At 30.4% G+C, this 24,016-nt stretch overlaps 4 protein-coding genes across 6 annotated transcripts; 1 reads left to right on the top strand and 3 right to left on the bottom strand.

Annotated features, from left to right (window-relative positions):
* Positions 1-361: 361 nt before the first annotated feature.
* Positions 362-4,709, bottom strand: LOC119603697 (ankyrin repeat domain-containing protein 54). Its single transcript, XM_037955820.1, has 2 exons — positions 3,374-4,709; positions 362-1,631 (listed from the first exon to the last, which is right to left on the bottom strand). The coding sequence occupies exon 1, from the start codon at positions 4,397-4,399 to the stop codon at positions 3,452-3,454; it is 948 nt and encodes a 315-aa protein (XP_037811748.1). The 5' UTR covers positions 4,400-4,709; the 3' UTR covers positions 362-1,631; positions 3,374-3,451.
* A 561-nt stretch (positions 4,710-5,270) lies between these two features.
* LOC119603692 (protein wntless) lies at positions 5,271-7,773 on the bottom strand. Its single transcript, XM_037955813.1, has 2 exons — positions 6,245-7,773; positions 5,271-6,167 (listed from the first exon to the last, which is right to left on the bottom strand). Exons 1-2 carry the CDS (start codon positions 7,551-7,553, stop codon positions 5,791-5,793), a joined length of 1,686 nt encoding a protein of 561 aa, XP_037811741.1. The 5' UTR covers positions 7,554-7,773; the 3' UTR covers positions 5,271-5,790.
* Positions 7,774-10,975: 3,202 nt separating this feature from the next.
* On the bottom strand, positions 10,976-19,452 carry LOC119603678 (85/88 kDa calcium-independent phospholipase A2). 3 transcript variants are annotated; one of them, XM_037955796.1, is made up of 14 exons: positions 19,112-19,452; positions 15,461-15,680; positions 14,976-15,265; positions 14,737-14,907; positions 14,548-14,676; positions 13,756-14,378; positions 13,491-13,688; positions 13,319-13,422; positions 12,684-13,253; positions 12,468-12,555; positions 12,284-12,407; positions 12,091-12,214; positions 11,914-12,007; positions 11,000-11,574 (listed from the first exon to the last, which is right to left on the bottom strand). In XM_037955796.1, exons 2-14 carry the CDS (start codon positions 15,498-15,500, stop codon positions 11,436-11,438), a joined length of 2,694 nt encoding a protein of 897 aa, XP_037811724.1. In that variant the 5' UTR covers positions 15,501-15,680; positions 19,112-19,452; the 3' UTR covers positions 11,000-11,435. The 3 variants fall into 3 exon arrangements, with proteins under 3 accessions (XP_037811725.1, XP_037811724.1, XP_037811726.1); XM_037955797.1 differs by lacking the exon at positions 19,112-19,452 and having other exon boundaries at positions 10,976-11,574; positions 15,461-15,500; XM_037955798.1 differs by lacking the exon at positions 15,461-15,680 and having other exon boundaries at positions 19,112-19,433.
* Positions 19,453-21,880: 2,428 nt separating this feature from the next.
* Positions 21,881-22,828, top strand: LOC119603693 (trypsin alpha-like). The gene has a single exon (XM_037955814.1). The coding sequence runs from the start codon at positions 21,908-21,910 to the stop codon at positions 22,760-22,762; it is 855 nt and encodes a 284-aa protein (XP_037811742.1). The 5' UTR covers positions 21,881-21,907; the 3' UTR covers positions 22,763-22,828.
* Positions 22,829-24,016: the final 1,188 nt, after the last annotated feature.

The raw sequence follows: 24,016 nt of genomic DNA, 5'->3' as shown, positions 1-24,016 counted from the left end.
CACTAATCTTGTATCCAAAATAAAACAAAGTAAAAAAAAACTCATTTATAATATAATGGCTAAGTCCTTTTTTAGAAAATTTTCGAAAAATTCTCGTTTTTATAGAATATTTTTGAAAATTCCTCTTTTTAATAGAAAATTTTCGAAAAATTTTATTTTATAAAGAAAATTTTCGAAAGATTCTCTTTTTTATAGAAATTTTTTTAAAATTTCTCTTTTTTATAGAAAATTTTCCAATTTTTCGCTATTTTAAGGAAATTTTCGAAAATTTCTCTTTTTTCTACAAAAATTCTATCCACTAATCTTCAATCCAACTAATCTTGTATCCAAAATAAAACAAAGTAAAAAACGCTCATTTATAATATAATGGCTAATGCCTTTATTTTTCACACTCAATAGATTGAAATATTTTTCGATTTATTAAATTGAATCGATAAAAAAAATGTTTACACATTTTTCTCGTTTAAGTAATTTCATAATCATAGACACGTATTTAATAAATTTCGATTTTACATTTTAATAAATATCTAGAATTTTATTTCATATTTAGTTTCAACATTTCATCATTGGATTGTTGGTTGTACTAATGTAATTGGCCTCATTACAGGTGTATGTATGATAATAGTTTAAGAATAAATGAAATGAATACAGTTTCTCTGCAATAAAGCCAAAAACTATAAATACATTTTGTTCGTCCATCTGAGAAATTATTACTTTGAAAATGTCGTTTATATATGTACTATATATGCCAATGTATGTACTATTTTTTAACGTTTCTCTGCATTTTGATGTTGATTATGCAGTTTTTATGTATTGTTTTTAAAGTAACTACTGCACAAAATACTAATAAATTCAAATTTGAAATTAAACAAATCAAAGGAAAACATACAATAATAATAATGAAATATTAAATCGATTGTTTGCATTGCTGATTGATTGTGTAAATAATTAATTAATTAACATATACATAAGAAGTAAATAAACATTTAAATTTTTGGAGGATTTTATTTATTGTTAATTTGCTTTACTCTTTATACTTCACTTTATGTGTAATGTTTTTAGTATATATTTTTTTAGTTTTATATTAAAACTTATTTAATAGTTAATTTTGTAGTGTATAGATAACATCTATGTATATATCTTTTTTAAATTTTTATTCAATGGATATTTGCATGTATTTGTTCTCATTAATCTTAATTTACTTTTTAAAACTTAAACAAGATTTTGTGGCAAATACCAATATCATTTTGAAATTTGAAAATGTTTATAACAAAAAGTGTTCATTTCTTTATTTAATTTGTATATGATTCTATGATTTAGGTTTGTTATGGTTTGTTATATGTCGAACATTTGTAAGCTTAAAAACTACAAAGAAGTTTAATATATCGTATTTTTTTTAATATATAATAGTAATCATAAAAAAATTAAAATATCTTAAGAGTAGAAAATATCGTCTGTTTTGAAAAAAATTGCAATGAAAAGTTGTACATGTATGTGTATACTTAGATATTATGTATATACATCTTTATATATATAATATTTCAATCTTTTCTTTTGTACAATCCTTGGTGTATGCTTTCATGCAAACGATACAAACACACGGCAGCCAAATTAGGAAACGAAAATATAACCTAGAAAGTAGAAATAGAATAAATTTAAAGTATTTTGTTAATATTAATGTAGAAACATTTTGAATTAGTTAATTTTTTAATTAAACTGCTGTAAAGATATCAAATTGAATAACATTACACCTTTTCAACGGCTCTAAAAGTTGGAGAAAGATCCAATAAGGAAGCACAGGTCTATATCATTTTCAAAAACAAAATTTAATAAAGTGAAAATATTACTAGATAGAGTGATATATTTAGCACAAAATTGACTTTGTTGCATTTCAAAATTTTTATCATATAATAATTATTAAGCAAAGGATGTTCCAAAAATATCCAATTTCCCTAAACAACATTTTTTGCACACTTTCCAATTTTCGTAAAAGTTTATCAACTTAAAAACTTTTTCTGAGAAATCGCCAATATATCTACATACTAAAATGAAAAGTTTTCATGTGCCATAGTGAAATAGTCAGTGTGGCTTAAATTATCAAAAAATTAACCAATTTTGTGAAAAACAAAGCAAATCTTTCAGAATCTAATGGAAAAAATCGTCATTTGCACAATCAAGACATAAAGATTGAAGCACAATTAAGACATAGGTAGAAAACGAAATGTCATTCAGAGAGTTATACATCGTTTCAAGGATTGATGAAATTTGAATTTTAGTTTTGAACTTTACAACAGAAAACCGCGCACGCCCGATAAGGGAAAGGAGAAAAAAAGGGGAGGAGGGAGGAGGCAGGCGGGGAGGAAAGGAGCGACAAAAGGAAAAGGCAACAAAGGGAAGGGGGAGGGAAACGAGGCACAGGGAGAGCGAGCGAGCGAGCGAGCGAGCGAGCGAGCGAGCGAGCGAGCGAGCGAGCGAGCGAGCGAGCGAGCGAGCGAGCGAGCGAGCGAGCGAGCGAGCGAGCGAGCGAGCGAGCGAGCGAGCGAGCGAGCGGGCGAGCGAGACGAGCGAGCGAGCGAGCGAGCGAGCGAGCGAGCGAGCGAGCGAGCGAGCGAGCGAGCGAGCGAGCGAGCGAGGAGCGAGCGAGCGACCGACCGACCGACCGACCGACCGACCGACCGCCCGAGCGAGCGAGCGAGAGAGCGAGCGAGCGAGCGAGCGAGCGAGCGAGCGAGCGAGCGAGCGAGCGAGCGAGCGAGCGAGCGAGCGAGCGAGCGAGCGAGCGAGCGAGCGAGCGAGCGAGCGAGCAATCGAGCGACAGCAGCGAGCGAGCGAGCGAGCGAGCGACGATCGAGCGACGAGCTAGCGAGCGAGACGAGCGAGCGGCGAGCACGAGACCAGCACCGACCGACCGACCGACCGACCGACCGACCGCGAGCGAGCGAGCGAGCAGCGGAGACGAGCGAGCGAGCGAGCGAGCGAGCAGCGAGCAGCGAGCTATCGAGCGAGCGAGCGAGCGACGAGCGAGCGAGCGGGAGCAGCGAGCGAGCGAGCAGGAGCGAGCAAGCTAGCGAGCGAGCAGCGAGCGAGCGAGCGAGCGACGAGCGAGCTATCGAGCGAGCTAGCGAGCGACGAGCGAGCTATCGAGCGATCGAGCGAGCTAGCATCGATCGACTATCTATCGATCGAGTCGACATCGAGCGAGCGATCATCTAGCGATCGAGCTACGATCTAGCTAGCATCTATCTATCTATCTATCTATCTATCTATCTATCTATCTATCTATCTATCTATCTATCTATCTATCTATCTATCTATCATTCTACCTATTAATTACTTAATTTATACAGCAAGAACAACCTTTTGTAATACTTACGACAATACACATTTTGTTTTGAATAAAAATTAACAGTGTGGATCTTTCGCTGACCGATTCTATTTCTCAACAGCGCCTTTACTTGTTAATCGACAGACCTTCAATGCTGGCTAACAACTCGTCAGCGGTCTGTGAGACAACCTGTTCTTGATCATCGCGGGTACTTAGATTCTGTAAGCGCTTCTCCAAATTGGAGAGGTCTTCGAGTTCACGCTGCTGTTTAACCATATATCGTAGTATTAGGGCAGTTAGCATACACATATCCTCAAGAATTTTACTGGTCTCTGGTGTAGGATTCTCGTATCTGGTACGGAGTAAACGTAGTTTAGCTTCGGCAAGTTCCAGTGGCGATTTGCCACTGCGGTCAAACATATGAACACTGGCACCGCCCTGCAGGAGGACGCGCACCACAACATTGAAATTATTAGAGCTGGCCGAGATGACGGCCAAATGCAGTGGTGTATTGCCCAAGGAATCAACTACATTTGGATTTGCTCCGAATTTAAGCAATTGCTGAACGATTTGTATGTAACCGCGACAAGCAGCCAAATGCAGCGGACTTCTTTTATACTCGTCCGAGGCATTGGGATCCGCTCCGGACTCCAAGACTCGAGTCAATAACTCGATGTTGTTTGTTGAAGCCGCATAGCGCAGTTTCCGTCCCGTCGATTCGGCAAAAATATTGTTGTAACTAAAACGCAACCTACTCTTTATGCACGTACGGGGACGCATTTTGAAGTTGTGACTGCTAGAGGGCAGGGTACTAGGATGGATGATGCTAGACATAAAGTCCGATGACGACTGCGACGACGAGTTCAATGGCAGTGGCGGTAAGGTAGGTAGCGCAAAATGCTCATCCGAGTTGAGATGGAATGCGTTCGGATTTATGGTAGGCCACTCGTGGGTATTAGGTGACGATGTTGGTGTGGGCGGCATTATTGGCGGTGGCGGTGTAATCATTATGCTAGCGGTCACGCCGTCATTGCTATCGTTGCTGGTGTCCACACCTGAATCATTTGCGGCCATTGTGGCGTGCTCAGTCTCCACCTCCTCGGCTTCGTCGACGAGAGGTTGTGCTGGATTTCTATAGCCCTTAATTTTGGCGTTTAAAATATTTTTCACTCTTTAGCTTAAAAGTTATTCACGACAAAATTAGCGTTAGATCTTGTTATATCTTTTAATAAATTTATTTTAAGTTTTAATTCTTATTTTTTTACACACGATTATCAAACTTTTCACAATGAATGGATGGTATTATGGTAGAAGAAAAAATTTGTTTTGTGTATTTTGTGTTTTTTTCCCGTCTTCGTTTCCTTGTTTCTATTTATTCAATAACACGAAAAGAGAATGTCAGAAAATATATAATAAGTATTCCGCGAACACACCGAACAATAATAATAAAGAACGAAGGGATGAAAACAAACAAAGGAAAAAACAAATACGTCAGACAGGGTGATGACGATAATAATAGATTTATAAATATGTTTATACACTGAAAAAAATATATAACATATGTTGATAGAAAAAAAATGTTTATTGATTATCTGAATTTGTGGTTATAGAAATAGTTTTGAAATCAAAGACTACCAAGAGATGATGCTTTTAAAGATTCTAGGATGTCTAAGACGAATAAACAAATTTTGGAATTATTAAAAACTAATAATTATCAGTAAGATTGCAATTTTACATATTAAAGCATAACTTTTAGGAGGGAATAGTTTTTATTAAGTATGGGGAGTTTTATTTTAATGAAAAACAAATGAGAACAGTTTCTTTTGAAATATTTGGAACATTTTAAGAATCTATATATTCCAGCTTTTAAAATCAAATTAAAATCATACAAACCATAATATTGATTCTACCGTTCGATATTATGATATAAACCATGTAAAAACAAGTATTTTTTAATATTTTATTTGAATACTACATTAGACGTTATTAAAAAAATTGTCATATTTTCTTTAAAATTAACGTTATTGCTATTTATATTTAAAAATACGAATAATTGTTTAGAATTAAATTCTATAATAAATATAAACTTTTTAATACTGATTATTATAGATTAAAAGAAAATTAAAACATATATATTTTATTTTTAAGTTAAAATCTAAAAATATAAAGTCCAAGTATTGCCTTGTTCCTTAAAGGAAAAAAAATTTAGCTAAGTTTTGAAAGTTATGTGAATTTTTCAAAACTTTTAGCAGAATATCTTCCTTTAGGGCGAACTTTAAACTATTTTTTAAAAGTACAACTACAAATAATCGCTTAAATATTTTTGCAAAGTTTTTTTTTAATAAATAAAGAATACTTTAGCTTAATAAGTACTTAGAAAACTTATTTCAAATATCATAATTACTTTTAATATTTTAATTAATAATTTCTTATTCAGAAGAAGCTTTTTATATATATTTTTATATTTAGTCGAAAGCTACTTTACGTGTAAATGATGTAAGAGATGAAATTTCACTGGGATTTGAATCGGAAGGTAAATTATTAAATTCAATTTCTTCATTAGCGGCAGCCGCTACAATGTTCTCGTTAGACTGTGAGGTTTCATTAGAATTGGCACAAGGCCACTGTTTGTGACTGGGAGCGTATAAGATAAGTAAAGCAAATATGTAAATATTCCACATGCCATAGACACCAGTGAGGAAGGCTGAAGTTAATTGGATTTCAATGTCCTCATCCCATTTCCAGTGACCTTCAGCGACTTGGCCCATTATGAAACCGACAACAGTGAGAGCAGCACATAATAATGTGGCCAACATTAGAAACTTGAAGCGATAAATCAAACCTAAACGTTAATGCATAAATAAATAAATAAGTAAATCATTAACAAATCATTAATTTTTCAAAAAAATATTACTCTACCTTCATAATGCAAACGCCTGGCTTGTGACATAGAAGGCAAGGAAGTTCGTTTGGCACCAATATTTCGAAATACTTTACCCACCATAAAGCACAAAAATAGAAAGTAAACACCTGCCGAAATTCCCGCCAATATGATAAAACTTAAGGCAACCTTTGCGCCGAGCGGTGTTGTCCAAATCGAATAGAAAGGATTGCGCAATTGAACACCCCTCTCACATATATCAAAGATAAACAATGACAAACAACCCACAACAACGGCCGACAAATGTTTCCAATAGCGTGAACGTATGGAATTCTTTTGGGGCGACTCTTGTATCAACATATGCTCTCCGGCGAAAACCAACCAAAATGACAATAACATGGCGTAGAATATACCTTGACGAACATCGCTTAGCAAAAGCATATAGGGCATTTCCAGGCTTAATGTTAAAAATTCTAGAGGAAGATTTAAAAACGTCAAGGCACCACCCAAATAGATTAGCATATATTCCAAAAGGGCCGGCGAACGTTGAAGTATGTGAACACGACGCCAGAACCAAATCATGATGGCAACAATGAAGGGGAAGAGAATGGTTTTCAACGATAGCCACACCTTGGTAAAACCACCGTTTTGATAAATGGCCGTTAGGGTCAGGTCATGCATGTGGCCAATTTTCAAATTCATTTTCATATCGGTATCTATGGGAAAACGCAAGTTCAGCAGATAATAATCGTGGTGCAGAGAACCCAATTCGAATAGTGGAATCATTTCACAGGAATACAAAGTCTCCTGTTGGCTTTTATGCACAGGATGACAGTCTAGATAACGTTGTTCTATAGAGTGAGCATACAATTTCCAATCACTGGCTGCGTCTTCCTTATTGCGGTATGCTAAACGCGTATCAATGGTCAGTTGTAAATCTTTTGGCGGTTCCATGAGGCTGCCATCCGAAACATATGCCAAATCCACTTGTAGCACACCAATTAAATTTTGCTGCCACCTCGAATAATCCAGCTGCTTACCATCTCTTGGCAAGGGCATTTGAAATAAATACACTATTCCATTGGCCATTTTGGTATCATGATTTTCGATCTCTTCTTGCGATATCGAAGAACATTGTCCGTCACCACGCGAATACAACCAGAATGTAGTGTCATTTTGACGTTCCTTCTGATCGCGACACACCATGCCCAAAATGTTCTGATGACCGGCCGGTACTGGTGCAAAGAGACCACCCAACAAGAAGCAAGCCACTTGACAAAGCAACAATAATGCCACCAATATGGATAACTTACGTCCACTTAGATTCTCCAGTATTGTCCCCGACATTATAGTATTCTGAACATACAACTGTGGGAATTAAGATTTTTTTATTCACTATTTTTATTACTTTATTTTCTGTATACTTTTTTACTTAAGTTATTTTAGAGAAATATTTTATTGAAACACTACAAAGACACCGACGTCTTTGTTGTATATTCCTCTGTCTGCGTCTGCTTCACTATAGATGCGAAACAATTATATACAACAAAAACAACAAACATAAACAAACAGCGGCCATATTATTTTTAGTTATAATTACAATGTACACTACAACTACTAGCAGTAATTCTATTGTGGTTATAATGTTTTCTGTCGTCTTTGGCTTGTCGTCAGCAGTTGTATTATAATTATGCTGTTATTTTTCATCAATGCATATCAGGGTTGGCAAAATTGGTATAATTTTACTTTTTTGGAATAATTCGTTGTTTGAAAGTATAATGACACATTAGGTAAATATTTTTAATATATTTTCTCCTTGAAATAATAATCTGAGATCCAAATTCTGTCACAATGTTCAAAGAAATACCGATTTCGGTAAAAATTATACCAATCTTTAAATGAAGTTTATGAATTAATCTTTGAACTGATATACGGGGTAACTCTATTATATACTTATTTATTATCCAATCTATAGGTTAGTCTTTTGTGTAATCTATAGATCAATCTATTATTTATTATATAAACTAAAGTATTATCTAGTTTAAAAGCAAGTATATTGTCTAGTCTATAGGATAATACATTGTCTGATATATGTAGGTCTATGCATAGTCTAAAGCCGATTCCATTGTCTAGGCTAAGCACTAGTCTAAAGGTTATGCCATCGACTGCTCCTTATACTAGTCTAGTCTTAAGAAAAGTATATTGTTAGGTCTATAGGCTATTCTATAGTAGCCTATAGGCTAATATATTCCATTGTCTAGTCTATTACTAAAAAATACGGCTTGAAATTGATTACCAAAAAATATATGTAGATAGATTTGGTACAATCGGAAACAAAATAGTATTATTTTTGTACAATTTTAAAATTTTATTCTCCATCCCTGTTACGTACCTTTTCACTTCTTTATTATTTTTATCCAAAGTATAACAACCCTACAAGAACAGTGACAGTCATTTGACCGGTCATTTGACTGACACTAGTGAAGGAAATATCGATCACTGCGTAGAACAAAGTTTCTATCAAGTTCTTAAGGGCAATATGAAAAATCTGATGGAAACTTTTGTGTACATGTGATCTTGCATCTCCCTTGCACTTATGAATTCTACCGATTTTAAAACATATATTTGAGCTGCTCACTCTTTTGCTTTTTACCAATCAAGGATGATGGAAATGTTAGTCACGATTGACTAATCATTCTTTATGGATATATCCATCACAGTTGACCAATCACACTTGATGAATTTATCCGTCAAATCTGACGGCTATGCCAATTTATAATAAAACACAATTTATTAACATTTTAAGATATATATTTTTAATTTTATTAATATACATAGTAAGCATATACATAAATTAACTACCATTTCACCATTTTACATACCTCACAGAATGTAAAATCCTCCTATGCTCCTTTTAATTTTAGGAAATAAATTGTCTGTAAAGAAATGCATATAAATATTGAAATATAAAAATTAAAAGTAAATATGTATTCATATTACCACAGATAGATTAAACTCCGAAGTGTATATTCTCAGCTCCACTTCCTGCACCGTTTTTAAATTACAATAAATCTCTTTATTTTTAATAATTTTAGTCTTAAATTTTTTAATTTTTTGCTTTTTGATCTTTGGCTTTCACTGAAATAATTAATTTATGCGACGAAAACACAGTGACAGTCAAATGTAGTTGTTTCACTCTTTCATATGCAACTGAAACCCTTTATCACACATTGAGTAAATCACAGTCATTTTACCGGTCATTTGACCGTCATTATTGATGGAATTATCCATTAACTATTTTTTTTAGTAATTTTTAAAGAAAAATGTTGCAAGTGTGTTAGTAAAATCATTTTGTATGTGTTAGTTTCGGTCATACATTTCTTGTAGGGAAGTAGTCCGACTCTTTGACAGCAGTACCTAACTCTAAGCATGTGTTAGTGAAAAAGTACCTAACTCTAAATATGTGTTAGTAACAAAAATGTATTTGTATTGGTGCATTCTAAATACACAGAGTTTTATAAAAAATTACAATTTTAAATTTGTTTGAATTTTCAATACCAAAAATTGAAACTCTGTTTGTAAAATAAGATTCAACAACAACAAAAATGAAATGTCAATAATTAAACAAAAAATTTTTTTCCAGTTCAAGAAAATTAAACAAAATTCCAAATCAAAAGTGCGTTAAAACTATTTAAAAAAATTGCAGTTTTTTTGTGGATAACTGCAATTTCGCGTACGATCCTTGAAAGTGGCCAAAAAGTAAGTTAAACATTTGAGTGATTTGACAAGTTTAAATTTCTCACAACCCAATAAACATCGATTCAAACCTGTGAATATTTTTGAAAATTTTCTTAACTAAATAATGTATTTTCCAAATTGTTTTCAAATTTTAAAGTTTAGCCTTTGAAATAAACATGATAATTTCAAAAAACGCTTAAAAAAATATAATGTGTGATATTTATAAAATTTTCAAAGTTTTGTTTTAATTGAACTTAGAAAAGTTTCTTTCAAAAAATAAATTATTTTAGAAAAATAAAAACAGAACATTTTTTCTACAGCAAGGGAGCGAAAAAACGTTAAATATAGGAGAAATAATCGGAGATATAAAAGAAAAATATGCTAAAATAAATGTATGAATGTTTTATTTTCAGGTGATGTAAAAAAATATATGAATTTTGCAATAGTTAGCATTATAATTAGGGTTTGAAATATGTATGAAAATAATAATAAAGAATACTTGAAATACGTTTGAAAATTTTTTTAGTTTCAAGCTTACCTCTAGCCTTTTTTTAAATTTGAAATACATTTGAAAAATACGTTTGATTTCTAACTGCCTTTTTGTTTGAGAAGGCCATAATTTTCCATTTGAAAACAAAAATTTTCAAATTTGTTCTCAAAGGCTATGTATGAAATTTGAATAGGTTTTCAAATACACATTTACATCATTTCAAAGGTTTTTGCTTATTGGGAAGAGAGTCGAATTCACACGGCACTTGTAGATGTGAGAGAGTAATTTCCTATATGTGAGAGTCGGACTACTTGTTATACTTTGTTTTTATCCTTCTGTATACAAAATTGCCATGTTGCCAATTGAATTTTCGAAAAACACATCAAACGTTTCGAAACGGTAAAAGGTAGCGGTAACGGTATATAGACTTATTTCGATAACGTTATTATTATTTATTGCGGTTTGTTTACTAGAAAATGTAATTTGTATTTCGTATAGTTATAAATAATTTAATTTAAAAAATAACCAAATAAAAAATCAATTTGTAGGTGTGTATGAGGGCTAATTCAGGGTTAAACTTTTTTATTTTAATCGAATCGACTTATACAGATTAATAAATAAATTTATAAACAAATTACATTAAATATCATCTTTGGATTTTTGTTTAAATATCATATGCGAATGTTTAAAAAACGTACTATGTAGGTAATTGGATGGAAAATAATATATTGTCATAAATAAAATAAGATAAATAAAAAAAAAATTAAATAATTTAGACCGCCCGGAAATTTTGTTTAAAATTTTATTATATCATTTTTTAATACCAATATTTAAAGACATAACCATAAAGGTATTTGAATGTAAGAGTAAGTAAACGTGCCAATAATTTGAGAAAAGTGGCCAATAAATTATCAATTTTATAATTTTATATTAGTTTATTTTTATGTTAAAAGATTTATTTTTTACTTTTCTATATTGGCGGTCTAAATTCGTCTTATATGCTATTTTAAGAAATTAACCATTTCTATGACTTTGTTGCGATTCGCATACATATAAGCTTTGGCACACCACAACATATTTATTAATTTTTGATCGTTCTTTTCATCCATCGCAATATCTTCGGATAGTTGAGGATTAAATCTGAAAAGAAAGGAAATTATTAAATAGGCATTAATCTGACATATAATAAAAAAAATAAAAATATCTGAATTTGTTAAAAAAGAAAATTAAATGTTTTCTATAAAAAAACGTGATAAAATGAAAACCGATGACCAGGTCAATTTCAGCACTATAATTGCCTTAACATTCGAATTAAATCTTATGATTAAGTCCCCATTTTAAAATATCAAATTATTATAAAATTAATAAATAAATTATAAAAAATTAAAATACATTTAAATTAAATTTAAACACAAATATATTTTAAAATTAACAAATAAAACACAATAAATACAATTTATAACAAAAGAAAATATTTACCTATAATAAGGAATGCCAATTGTACTACACCAAGCACGAGCCCGATCAACAACTCTACCATCTGAAGCTGTTGCTTGATCAACAAGCAAATTACCTTTATAAATATTGAGAAATATGAAGAAAATTTTAAATTTAAAACTTATTATGTTAAATAATTTACAAACAATGAAAACTTACCAATTGTTGAGATGCCATAAGCCAATTTAGCTGTATCCCAGATACTTTCAGGGCGAAAAACATCAATATCTTTTAGTTCGGTAACAGGAATTTGACCAGTACCCAAGGAAACTACCACAGAAATCTGTAATTAAATAAATAAATATTTTAACAATAATTCAAAGAAGTTTGCAAATAATTAAAAACAACTAACAGGTACTGCTTCACTCTCACGTCCTACGCTACGTAAAGCCATATTATATTCATGAATTTCTGTCATGGCATCTAAAGTTGGATTATTGGCAATTAAGCCGCCATCTAAAAATCGGCCAAAGGCTCTAAGGCAAAAAAGAATTGAGATATTAATAAACGTACTTAAAAAAAATCAAACAACAAACCTGAAATAGGAAGGAGCTGCACCAGTGGCGCGGGCTGCACGCCATACAAGCTGATCTTTGGGGTCGGGTGGGGGAACACGACGATTGGCTTAAAGAAAAAAGTTTTTCATAAATAAAATTTATCCATTAAAATAATTTTATAAAGAGTTAAAATTTATATTTTATGTAGACCAACTACCAACTCTTTATAAAATCAATTATGCTTTCATTACTTACTTATCGGCGTTATAATACCCAAAATATCACTAGCACATGTATAATTACGGAATAAATGTAAATCCACGGGTTTACGATCGGCCATAACACCGGTCACCATCACTTTGGGATGTTTAATATCGGTCATAACGGTAAATTCACCCAAATTATCTTTGAGTATAGCCTCGAAGGTATCACTGGGATATGGACGTGAACCAACGAAACATTGCTCTTTCATGCGTAAATAGAGGCCCATGCATTGTCGCATTGTCTTACCACAGCCCAGACCTAATGCCAGTATACCACCTGTACTGGTACCGGCTATCCAATCAAACATATGAACAATGGGTGTTTGGGAGAGTTTTTCGATTTCTAAAAGCATTTGTACTAAAAGTAAACCGCGTATGCCACCGCCATCTAAACAAAGCAAACGTCCCCGACCATAGGGCTTATCACCTTTTTGTGATGAGCCAGAGTTTAAAGAAGGATTCGAGAGTGAGGGAGACATAGCAGGATCGGAAGTTGCTTTGGCTGCTACTGCTTCCTCAGTTTCAATGGAATTTATACTAGCCACACTATTAGTGGGAGACTCTAAATGAAATAGCAAATATTAGGCTAAAATACAGTTTTCCATTTCAAATTATAAATGTTATTACCTTTTTTAGATTCAGCATTAACTTTGGTGGTAAACATTCCCAATAGAGCATCCATTATACTTTGACCTTTCTCTACCTTTTCAGTGTTAACCACAACTGGAGGTCTGAGCACAATAAACATACATATTATGATAAGAATTATCAGTGTTAAAATTCTTTTAAGATAACTTACTCTTTATCCTTCATTTCATTTAGCATACTATTAGCAGCTGAATTAAGGAAACCCATAGCCGTCTGGCGACTAGTAGATGCCAACATATTTTCTATATGCTCACGAGTTTCTGGAGCCTCTGGCGCTTCTGGTGGTATGCCATTATAGTTACCCTTGGCATTGCAACCGGGAGGACATTTTGTTTTATCCACAGAACAACTAAAAATACAAACAGCAATTTCCATTTTATATAATTATAAATGTATAAATAGAAAGAAACAATTACCGTCGAGCTCCCACAGAATGTAAAATATAAAGTATCTCATCTTCTTTGCTGCCATTAGCATCATTACCCACCATATGACGCGGTGTTTGTCCGTTTTTATTTTTCATATTAATATCGCAACCAAATACTACCAAACACTGCACTATCGGTACCAATTTCTGTTCAATAGCTATATGCAATGGGGTATTGCCATCCTTATCGACCACATCAACATCTGCATCATGTGCTATTAGGGTGACAACACATTCGAAACGATTACGTGCCACCATAACGTGTAAGGCCGTACGACCATCAAAATTTGTGGCATTAACATTACAGCCCTGCATTATGAGAGCATTTAGGGTTTCACGCGAAGAACACCAGTGCAATGGAGTACCGCCAAATTTCATATCCTGAGTGTACAGTTTATTTGCATTATTCTGTTTAAGAAATTCAGCAACTGAGGTTGGTGTCGTTGTCTTGTAAAGTTTACTTATATTTTTAGCCTCAATATTAACATCTGCACCGGCTATAAGGAGAGTCTTAACACACTCCGGTTTATCAGAGAGACAAGCTAAATGTAGGGGAGTATAACCATCTGAATTACAATGATTTAAATTAACTGTACTTTTATCAATAAGAAGCTAAAAGAAGGTAAAAAGAATATTAGAAATATTATTAAGAATGATGAAATAAAACGTGCGGTGTTTTTTCACTTTTAATTCGAAATTTATAAACTTACTCAAATATCTAAATTAAACTTAAGTTAAGTTTGCAAATAAACTTAAAATGAAAGTATTCCTCTCGACTTACATTTAAAATTTCTTTATTAGTACTGGCAGCATAATGAAACACTGAATTGCTGTTATTGTCTAAATGTTCCATTTTACAAAGTGGCAACAGAGCCTTGACCATTTCAATATTTCCACACTTAATGGCAAGCTGAAAAAGAAGGATTTAATAATAATAAATACAATTTAAGAATAGTTAGTATAAAAATACCTGAAACGGTGACATATAGTTAACATGATCGGCATAATCAATAAATTGTAACACTTTTGGATTGCTAATATAGTCGACAAGATTGTAATAGGCCACTAAATGTGTTATAGACCAAGAAGGATTTTCTGTTAAAGTATCGCTTAGTTTTTGTAAGCCATTTACGTTATAGAACTAAAATATAGAATAGAAAGCAAAATCAATAGATATTTCTTGTGTTTATTAGTACAATTACTACTTACCTCTTTGACTATGCTTACGAATAGGGGCAAACGATGCAAGAAGCAATTAAATTTATCTTCAGTCTCTTGTTGTGAGGGTGAACGATATAAACTAAACGATGTGGTATTCGAATCCGTATGATGACGTTGTAAAACTATTTCATAACATTTCTTATCATTTGAATTAAAGGGTGGTGCATACATAACCATGGCTTCATCACGTGCTAATACCTGCAGCATGCCCAGAGATTCACTTTTTATTTCCAATACCTTATTTGGCGGGGCATCAGCGCCCAATAAACGTTGTAATGCTAAATAAATAAATTTAAATTATTTTTTTTATTAAAAGAAATTAAAAATTAACAAAATATATTTAATAAAACTTAGATGAGAGTAAATAAGCCAAAGTTTTTCTTTGTTTTATGAAATTATAATAATAAACGAAATAAAATGTTATTAACATAATATTGCAATAATTTCGAGAAAATAAAGTGAGTTATTAATACCATAGCCAGATGCAAGCATTCCAAAACTCATCCATGACATTTTACAGCGTTTCTGGTTTGTTTTCTTGATTGATTGAAGATTGTATTGTAAATTTATTTGCCTTTAAATGTTTTGTTATGATGATTTTTTTTTTTTTTTTGGTTAGAAGATGAATTTGTGAATTATATTTTATTTAATACTGTTTTGTTGCTGTTGTCTGTTGGAGTTATTGAATGAGATCTTAGAAATATAAAATGATAAAATTAAATGAAATTATTAATTTAGCAAATAGTTGAAAAAGGGATTTAGTATAAGAATATTTAATAATTTACAATCTACGTATGCAGTATATAGTTGATCCATAGTTTAGTAAAGTTTACGTTTAACTAACTAAAATTGATTAGATTTTAGAACTTTTTATAAAGTTTTAAGATAATCAATCCTAAATGGTATATTGTAGTTTAATTGATAGTATTAGCAGGGATCAAGAAAAATTATAGATTTCCTAGTTATATGTAGGTACATAATACAATCTTTAAGATTACATATATCTAAGTTTAGCCTTGAAATTTTAAACTGGCGCCACTGTCAGATATCCTGTCTGATAAGTAAAATTTTTACATAATATATTTGGAAATATCTATGCATTCCTAATATAAGTACAACTATAAAAACTAGTTTCTTAATAGTTGTTACAACTATAATGAACAAGTTGAAGTTTTTTTTAGAAGGCTATAATTTCATTTTGCAATTAAATGTTTATAATGATAAGTTTTATAATTTTTACTATTTAATAAAGTGTTCATTATCAATATCTTTCATAACATTACTGAGGGGACTACTATAACGTAAATTTCAGAAATTATTCATTCTATAATCATTTCAACGTTTCATGCTAATATTCTGAACATAGACAAAAAAAAAGAGGTCGAGAAAATGGAAAATTTTATAGACGTGTTAAGCTTTTGCTAAGTTATTCCATTCTTTAATAAATCAGCACTATATAAAATGCAATTATACTGAAAAATACACTCACTTATGAAGTTTCACAATGTTAATAAATATGGAATGAGTAATTAAGTTTACACTTACATTGTTTTACATTTTATAGACTGTACAAAGAATAATATGATTGAAATGTTAATTTACTTTCTAAGTACACACAAACAGTAACGTACAATATCAAGCCTTAAATTGTTTTTAGAGTACAGGAAAGAATTCAAATTATGTATATGAGACTTTATGAAACATGTAATTTAAACTTGTCATCTGAATATTCCAGAACATATGTATATGTATGTAATTAAAAAAATAGCACTATTGTTACCATTATCCGCTACTGTATATTATTACATACATTTAGTACATGTACACATGTATGTATGGATGTGAGTATCTATGAAATATAACAATGATTAAACGCTCGAATAGCTAATGATGCTATTCACTAGTGAGAGCTTTTTCCTAATGTATTTTTTAATGAATTATTTTAATAATAATAATAAAACAAAGTCCAACAAACATTGTATGATACAATCGCAAATAAAAGATTATTTTGAACGTATGATTCAATAAAATTTAGTATATGTAGGTATGTATTTATTAGAATTGAAAATAAGATGCATGTGGTATACCCTACAGCAAGGAAATAGACGATTATCGTAAAAGTATTTATTTGAAGGCTAATATTTAATATAAGTTTAAATAGATTTTAGATTTTTCTTCTATAAAATATTGAAATCGCATCATATTTTAGATAGATAGACAGATAAATAGATAGATAGATAGATAGATAGATAGATAGATAGATAGGTAGATAGATAGATATATAGATAGATAGATAGATAGATAGATAGATAGATAGATAGATAGATAGATAGATAGATAGATAGATAGATAGATAGATAGATAGATAGATAGATAGATAGATAGATAGATAGATAGATAGATAGATAGATAGATAGATAGATAGATAGATAGATAGATAGATAGATAGATAGATAGATAGATAGATAGATAGATAGATAGATAGATAGATAGATAGATAGATAGATAGATAGATAGATAGATAGATAGATAGATAGATAGATAGATAGATAGATAGATAGATAGATTGATAGATTGATAGATTGATAGATAGATAGATAGATAGATAGATAGATAGATAGATAGATAGATAGATAGATAGATAGATAGATAGATAGATAGATAAATAGATAGATATATAAATAGATAGATAGATAGATAGATAGATAGATAGATAGATAGATAGATAGATAGATAGATAGATAGATAGATAGATAGATAGATAGATAATAGATAGATAGATAGATAGATAGATAGATAGATAGATAGATAGATAGATAGATAGATAGATAGATAGATAGATAGATAGATAGATAGATAGATAGATAGATAGATAGATAGATAGATAGATAGATAGATAGTAGATAGATAGATAGATAGATAGATAGATAGATAGATAGATAGATAGATAGATAGATAGATAGATAGATAGATAGATAGATAGATAGATAGATAGATAGATAGATAGATAGATAGATAGATAGATAGAGATAGATAGATAGATAGATAGATAGATAGATAGATAGATAGATAGATAGATAGATAATCCATATCGAAATGTCTCCAGCACTAATGTTGAGAGTGCGGAAGTTTAATAATAATCAATATAAATATAGGTACTACAGAAATTGTCTTTCTACAACAACTATCTAGAGGGTTTCACATTGTTTACTATTCGAAAAGTTTTATTTCTTGGTTATTGTTTAATTCAATTATAGTATACTTTAGAATTAAACCTGATAAGAAATCGACATTAGTTCATTCTAATTAATGTGGTTTTTTTAATAAATATAAAAAGAATGGGTGAGTCCACGTATGTAAGCAAAATTTTTCTAAAAGCAGAACAATATTAATATGTGTATTTTAAAGTTCGGCATCTAAACCTTTATTTTTGCAGTATTTAATTATAAATTGTATTAATCAATATACATATGGATGTATATATGTAGTTTAAAACAAAAAAATGTGCATGTCTCTATAATATTTTGCTAGGTGTGTATGTACATACAAAAGTATGAATGTGCGTATAAAATAAATAAATAAAAACATGTATGAAATTATAGCTGGTCAAGTCCAGCAATGTTATACCATACATCGGAGAAGAATGTATTTTTGTTTTTATAATGGACCGATCTTCATAGTATTGGTAAAGGTAATTAAAGTTGGTAATAAGTAGAGATATGTTCGATATTGTATTGTTGTAGTTATGCAGTCACCTCTTTAGATCTACCATGGTATAGATTAAACAACAATTTTCAAAATTTAATTGTCCAGTTTTATAACAAGGATTAAGAACAGACAAACAAACGAATTTTGTTTCTTATTAGAAACTTCTAATAAGATTTCCATATATTTCTGATTCGAATGAAACTACATATTTATTTTATCGTTACAGACATTACCAGAAACGTATACCCTTCCACAATATTGGTGTAGTTGTAAGGTGTAAGCAAAAAGTAGTTGTTAAAACTAAAATCAAAACAAATTGATGTTTACTGCAATAATGCGTAATTATTATTCTAATTATTTTTAGTATATATGTACACAATGTATGTAGTTCTATAAAACTATTTTAGTTCGCTAACCATTTAACATTATGCTTTATTCTTTTATTGTTGTTGCTATATGTAGATACTTTCACAATTTACTTCCTGTTTTATAACTTTTTGTTTTTTTATTTTAGATTCTTATTAATTTGTTGTGCAAAATTTCTTTATAGGGATTCCCCAATTATTTCACTGTATTTTCTATTTACTTCGTTTTCTTAATACACATTTATGTGAAAAATTATTATCATTTACTTAGTTCTATATTTTTAATACTATTTTGTTATAAAAATCGTATGTTTTCTAGAAATTCAATATAACACAACGTAGTTAAAAACACGGAATTCTATTTTTTTCGAATGAGAAAATTTTTATGATTGTACCCTAGGCGAATTCATATAAGGTGGTGTTTTTCCAATCAGCTGACATTTATTTAAAGTTCGCTTCCGTCAAAGTTTTTTATTGTTTACATCAAGGCGAATTCACATAAGGTGGTGGCAATTCGGCATTACAATTTTACATGTATTTTGTTGTTGTATTTGTTGCGCATTGATGTCAAAAAATAATAATTACACGAATTCATTTTATGAAATAAAAAAATAAACAAAAAGATATTAAAATTTTTAAAGAAAATATATCTTGCGTGGAATAATGTTTATTTCAAATGAAAAATTCTATTATTTGTTAATCACGTTATGTACAGAATGTAAATTTGTTAACATTTAATATAAAAAAAAATATTTTTCTTAAAAATTTGCCATTTAAAAAAACATTATATTTGTTTACAAAATGCTAGGAATTTTCATATTTTAACACACCTTATGTGAATTCACCTTGCTCAAAATCTACTAGAAATCAAGTTGTTTTTAGTGATACAACTCTGTTTTTACCTAAATAATACTAAAAAATACGACGCTGCACAAGAAAAAATAAAAAAAACAAATAAAACGCCGACAAAATTTTCATAAATTGGAAAACATAAATGAAAAGTAAAGTTAAAATAAAAGATGATGTAATATTTAATTATCTATTTTTTATTATAATTGAAATTCTAATAAATATCCCATCTTTCTTATGTGAATTCACCTTGCTCAAAATCTACTAGAAATCAAGTTGTTTTTAGTGATACAACTCTGTTTTTACCTAAATAATACTAAAAAATACGACGCTGCACAAGAAAAAATAAAAAAACAAATGAAATGCCGACAAAATTTTCATAAATTGGAAAACATAAATGAAAAGTAAAGTTAAAATAGAAGATGGTGTAATATTTAATTATCTATTTTTTATTATAATTGAAATTCTAATAAATATCCCATCTTTCTAATTTTTTAGAGCAAACACAATTTGATGAAATATTAGAAAAAATTAAATATTCCTAAATGTCAAAAATATGAAGTGCTAACCGTTAGGATTTGAAAATAGATTTTATTTTTTTATATATTTTATTAATTTATTTTGTAATATTAAGCCTTCGCCGCCAAAATAACAATATTACATAGCAATAATAAAACCCTGAGATCAATAAGTAGTAATATAATTAAATATAATTCAGTATAAATCAGTTGGATCCCCAGCCGTAAATAATATACATATTAATAATTAAATTAAATGCAAATAAAAAGTCCCAATCATTTTAAAGAAATCTACTAGATTTTGATGCAGTGTAAATTGGTATTAAATAAATTTAAGTCTGAAAGTGTAGACTATAGACTAGACTATAAACTAGACTATAGTCTAAACAATAAACTAGACTATAGACTTTACTATAGACTATATTATAGACTAGACTATAGACCGGACTATGGTTATCGTGGTAGTTCACTGCGCGCGAACAATTAAGTAGAGTCGAAGGGACACTGTTTTGACTACGGACTAGACCTTAGACTTGACTATAGACTAGACTATAGACTAGGCTACAGACTAGACTATAGACTAAGCTATAGACTAGACTATAGACCAGTCTATAGACTTTAGACTATTCTCTAGTATATTCTACAGTCTATTCTATAGTCTATTCTATAGTTTAGTCTATATTCTACTCTATAGTCTAATAGACTAGAATATATACTAGACTAAACTATAGAATAGACTGTAGAATAGATTATAGAATAGACTGTAGAATAGATTATAGAATAGACTGTAGAATAGACTATAGAATAGACTGTAGAATAGACTATAGAATAGAGTATAGAATAGACTAGATTATAGGCTAGACTTTTGACTAGATAATAGACTAGACCATAGAATAGCCTATACGATATTACAAAACTGGACTAAACTGTACCTTTCACTATAAACAATAGTATAGGTTATACTATAGGCTTGACTTTAGCATAAATACATATTTTAATAAAGCTGTATAAGCAATATAATACATAAATCATTAAATTTTGTATAGGTATTCAGTGTTTGTAAATGTAAAATATTTAAAATTTTATTAATAACCTAATTTTTGAAAAACATTTTTACATTTAGTTGACGATACATTTCGACAGGTAGTAAATATTGTCAAAGTTGAAGATTAACTGTAAATTTTATAGATTGTTCTAAATAAAGGTCATTAACTTTATGCAAATTTCAGGCATCATTTCTAATTAGCAAAAAATATAAAGAACATAACATGTTATTTGTTAAAATGTGGACGTTTTTGAATTTTAAATTATGTATGTAAAAGTTTCCAATTATCACGATACAATGGTTAAGTTTAAAGAAAATGAAAGTTTGCATTAATTACTATATGTAAATAAAAAAGCCTGTTGGTGAAATGAACCAACAAAAATTTTCAAATCTATTCTTCAATTTCATTCTTTGAACAGTCCCACAATCGTTAAGATGTGGTTGGTGAGATTTTTAACTTTATTTAGTGTGCCATTTTGCATTTGCTATGGACAGGAATTTTCGAATTCGTCTGCAATTTTAAATGTTGGCGATAACTTGATAAATTCAACAAATACATATTTTAACTATACCGGCAACATAAATCGTATTGTCGGTGGCAGACCGCTCAATATCATTGAAGCTCCCTATCAAGTTGCGGTGTACAATGATAATTTTTTTATTTGTGGCGGTTCCATAATCAGTGCTGATTGGGTGCTAACAGCAGCACATTGCCTCAAAGGTGGTGGTACGTTTAAAATAAGAGCTGGATCTCGTTTTCGAGAACGTGGCGGTGTTGTGCGTTACGCTCGCTATGTTATAGTTAATTCGGGTTACAATTTAATTACATTGGATAATGATATTGGTTTAATAAGGCTTAAAAGACGTTTAAAATTCTCACCTAAAATAAGACCTGTGCGTTTGGCTAAACCTAATTTTAAACTACCACAAAAATATTTAGTTAGTGGTTGGGGATCTCTGAGAGAAACATCGAGCAAACCCTCAAATGTTCTAAGAGGTGTAACGGTCGCAAGAGTTTCGCATAGAACCTGCAGGAACAAGTTTAGGCGGGAATTCCCTGTAACAAGACTAGTAATATGTGCAGCTTCACCAGCTAAAGATGCATGTGAGGGAGATTCTGGTGGCCCTTTAACCAATAATGGTTTTCAATACGGTATAGTATCATATGGTATTGGATGTGCACGACGAGCATTTCCGGGAGTCTATACGAATACTAGGAGACAGTTTGCATGGGTTAGAAACGTGATACGACGATTTGGTGGTTTAATGCCAAGATATTTACTAACATAAGTTCTAATGTAAACTATTGTATGTAATGTTTAATTGAATAAAGAATAATTTTGTGAACCATTTTAATTTTTGACTGTTTTATAGTCTGGACTAGGATTCTATAGTAGGAAAAAACTATTTTTTGTGTTTGTTAAATTTATGAAGTCTACTTTTTAAATTTTTAATAATCGCTATAGGTATACTGTTAATTTTTAAAGGTCCACTTTTTATTTTTTTCCTTTATAAACCTATGTATATTTTGAAAAATTTGACTTTCAAAAATTTCACTTTTTGAAGATTTTTAAAGAAATCTTTTTTAATAGAACATTTTCAACAATTTTTTTTTTCACTTCATAAGGATAACGTTGAAATTTTTAAAAACACAACAGAAAAATTATCCGGCATAAATCCGATTTTAAGCCGCCGTCGAAATTTTTAGAGTCAGCCGCCAGAAAAGCAGTTTTTTTAAATTTCTATAAGAAAATTGCTTATTTTATCTATAAGAGAATTTTTCTGTAAGGAAAATGTCTATAAGATCTAAAATGTTTTATAAGAAAATTTTGAAAAAAAAATTCATTAAGATAAAGTTTTATATTTTCTATAGAGAATTTTTTTAAATTTTCTATTATAGATTTTTTATTCTCTATAAGATCATTTGTTTAATGTTCTTATACAGAACATTTATTAAATTTTCTATGATAGAATTTCTATCTCTATTGAAAAACGTTTATACATATTTATAAATATTTAAATTTAACACATAAATATGCTATACCCTATATCTATACAGCACTTTAATATAAAAAGTACTTTTTATTTGCCATACCTAAATACCCTTTTACAACCATTTTTGGTACTACTCTTTTATTCAACTACTCTCATCTGCTTTATTCCAAGACTAGGCGAATTTACAAAAGGTGGTGTTATTCAATCAATCTGATAAACTTAATGCTTTCAAAATTTGTTTACATTTGAATATTAAAAATTTTCTGTTAAAACTGAGAAAAACTTCGTTAGTATTTTGAATTACATATGTAAAAAATCTGAAAATAACGATTTTGTTTCATATTTTATATTTACATTATGTATATAACTCGATTAACCAAAAAACTTCTGTTCCGTAACACTTTATATAACGAAACCCATACGAGGTCTTTATCCTGCTGGCGACTAACTTCTTCTACGTTATGACAAAATTTTAAACAAAATTTTGAATTTTCCATTAGCAACAAAGATTTTTTCTTTCGGAATATAATTCTTTCATATATTTTTACA

The sequence above is a fragment of the Lucilia sericata genome, unplaced genomic scaffold, assembly GCF_015586225.1.
Source record: "Lucilia sericata isolate MDLA Ls3-8-SP2 unplaced genomic scaffold, ASM1558622v1 Contig000327F_arrow, whole genome shotgun sequence".
Classification (NCBI taxonomy): Eukaryota; Metazoa; Arthropoda; class Insecta; order Diptera; family Calliphoridae; genus Lucilia; species Lucilia sericata.
Note: the sequence above shows the minus strand (reverse complement) of the source record. Positions and strands in the feature narration are given on the sequence as shown.

What these genes read in the sequence shown, in the direction of transcription:
- LOC119603678 (XM_037955796.1), bottom strand. Translation starts at nt 15,500, where the DNA reads ATGTCATGGATGAGTTTTGGAATGCTTGCATCTGGCTATG. An exon ending in GTGAGAGTGAAGCAGTACCT is followed by an intron (nt 12,215 to 12,283) that starts GTTAGTTGTTTT and finishes ATTTAATTACAG; the next exon opens with ATTTCTGTGGTAGTTTCCTT. An exon ending in ATTGGCATTCCTTATTATAG is followed by an intron (nt 11,575 to 11,913) that starts GTAAATATTTTC and finishes CTTTCTTTTCAG; the next exon opens with ATTTAATCCTCAACTATCCG.
- LOC119603693 (XM_037955814.1), top strand. Translation starts at nt 21,908, where the DNA reads ATGTGGTTGGTGAGATTTTTAACTTTATTTAGTGTGCCATTTTGCATT.
- LOC119603697 (XM_037955820.1), bottom strand. Translation starts at nt 4,399, where the DNA reads ATGGCCGCAAATGATTCAGGTGTGGACACCAGCAACGATAGCAATGAC.
- LOC119603692 (XM_037955813.1), bottom strand. Translation starts at nt 7,553, where the DNA reads ATGTCGGGGACAATACTGGAGAATCTAAGTGGACGTAAGTTATCCATA. An exon ending in CAGGCGTTTGCATTATGAAG is followed by an intron (nt 6,168 to 6,244) that starts GTAGAGTAATAT and finishes ATTAACGTTTAG; the next exon opens with GTTTGATTTATCGCTTCAAG.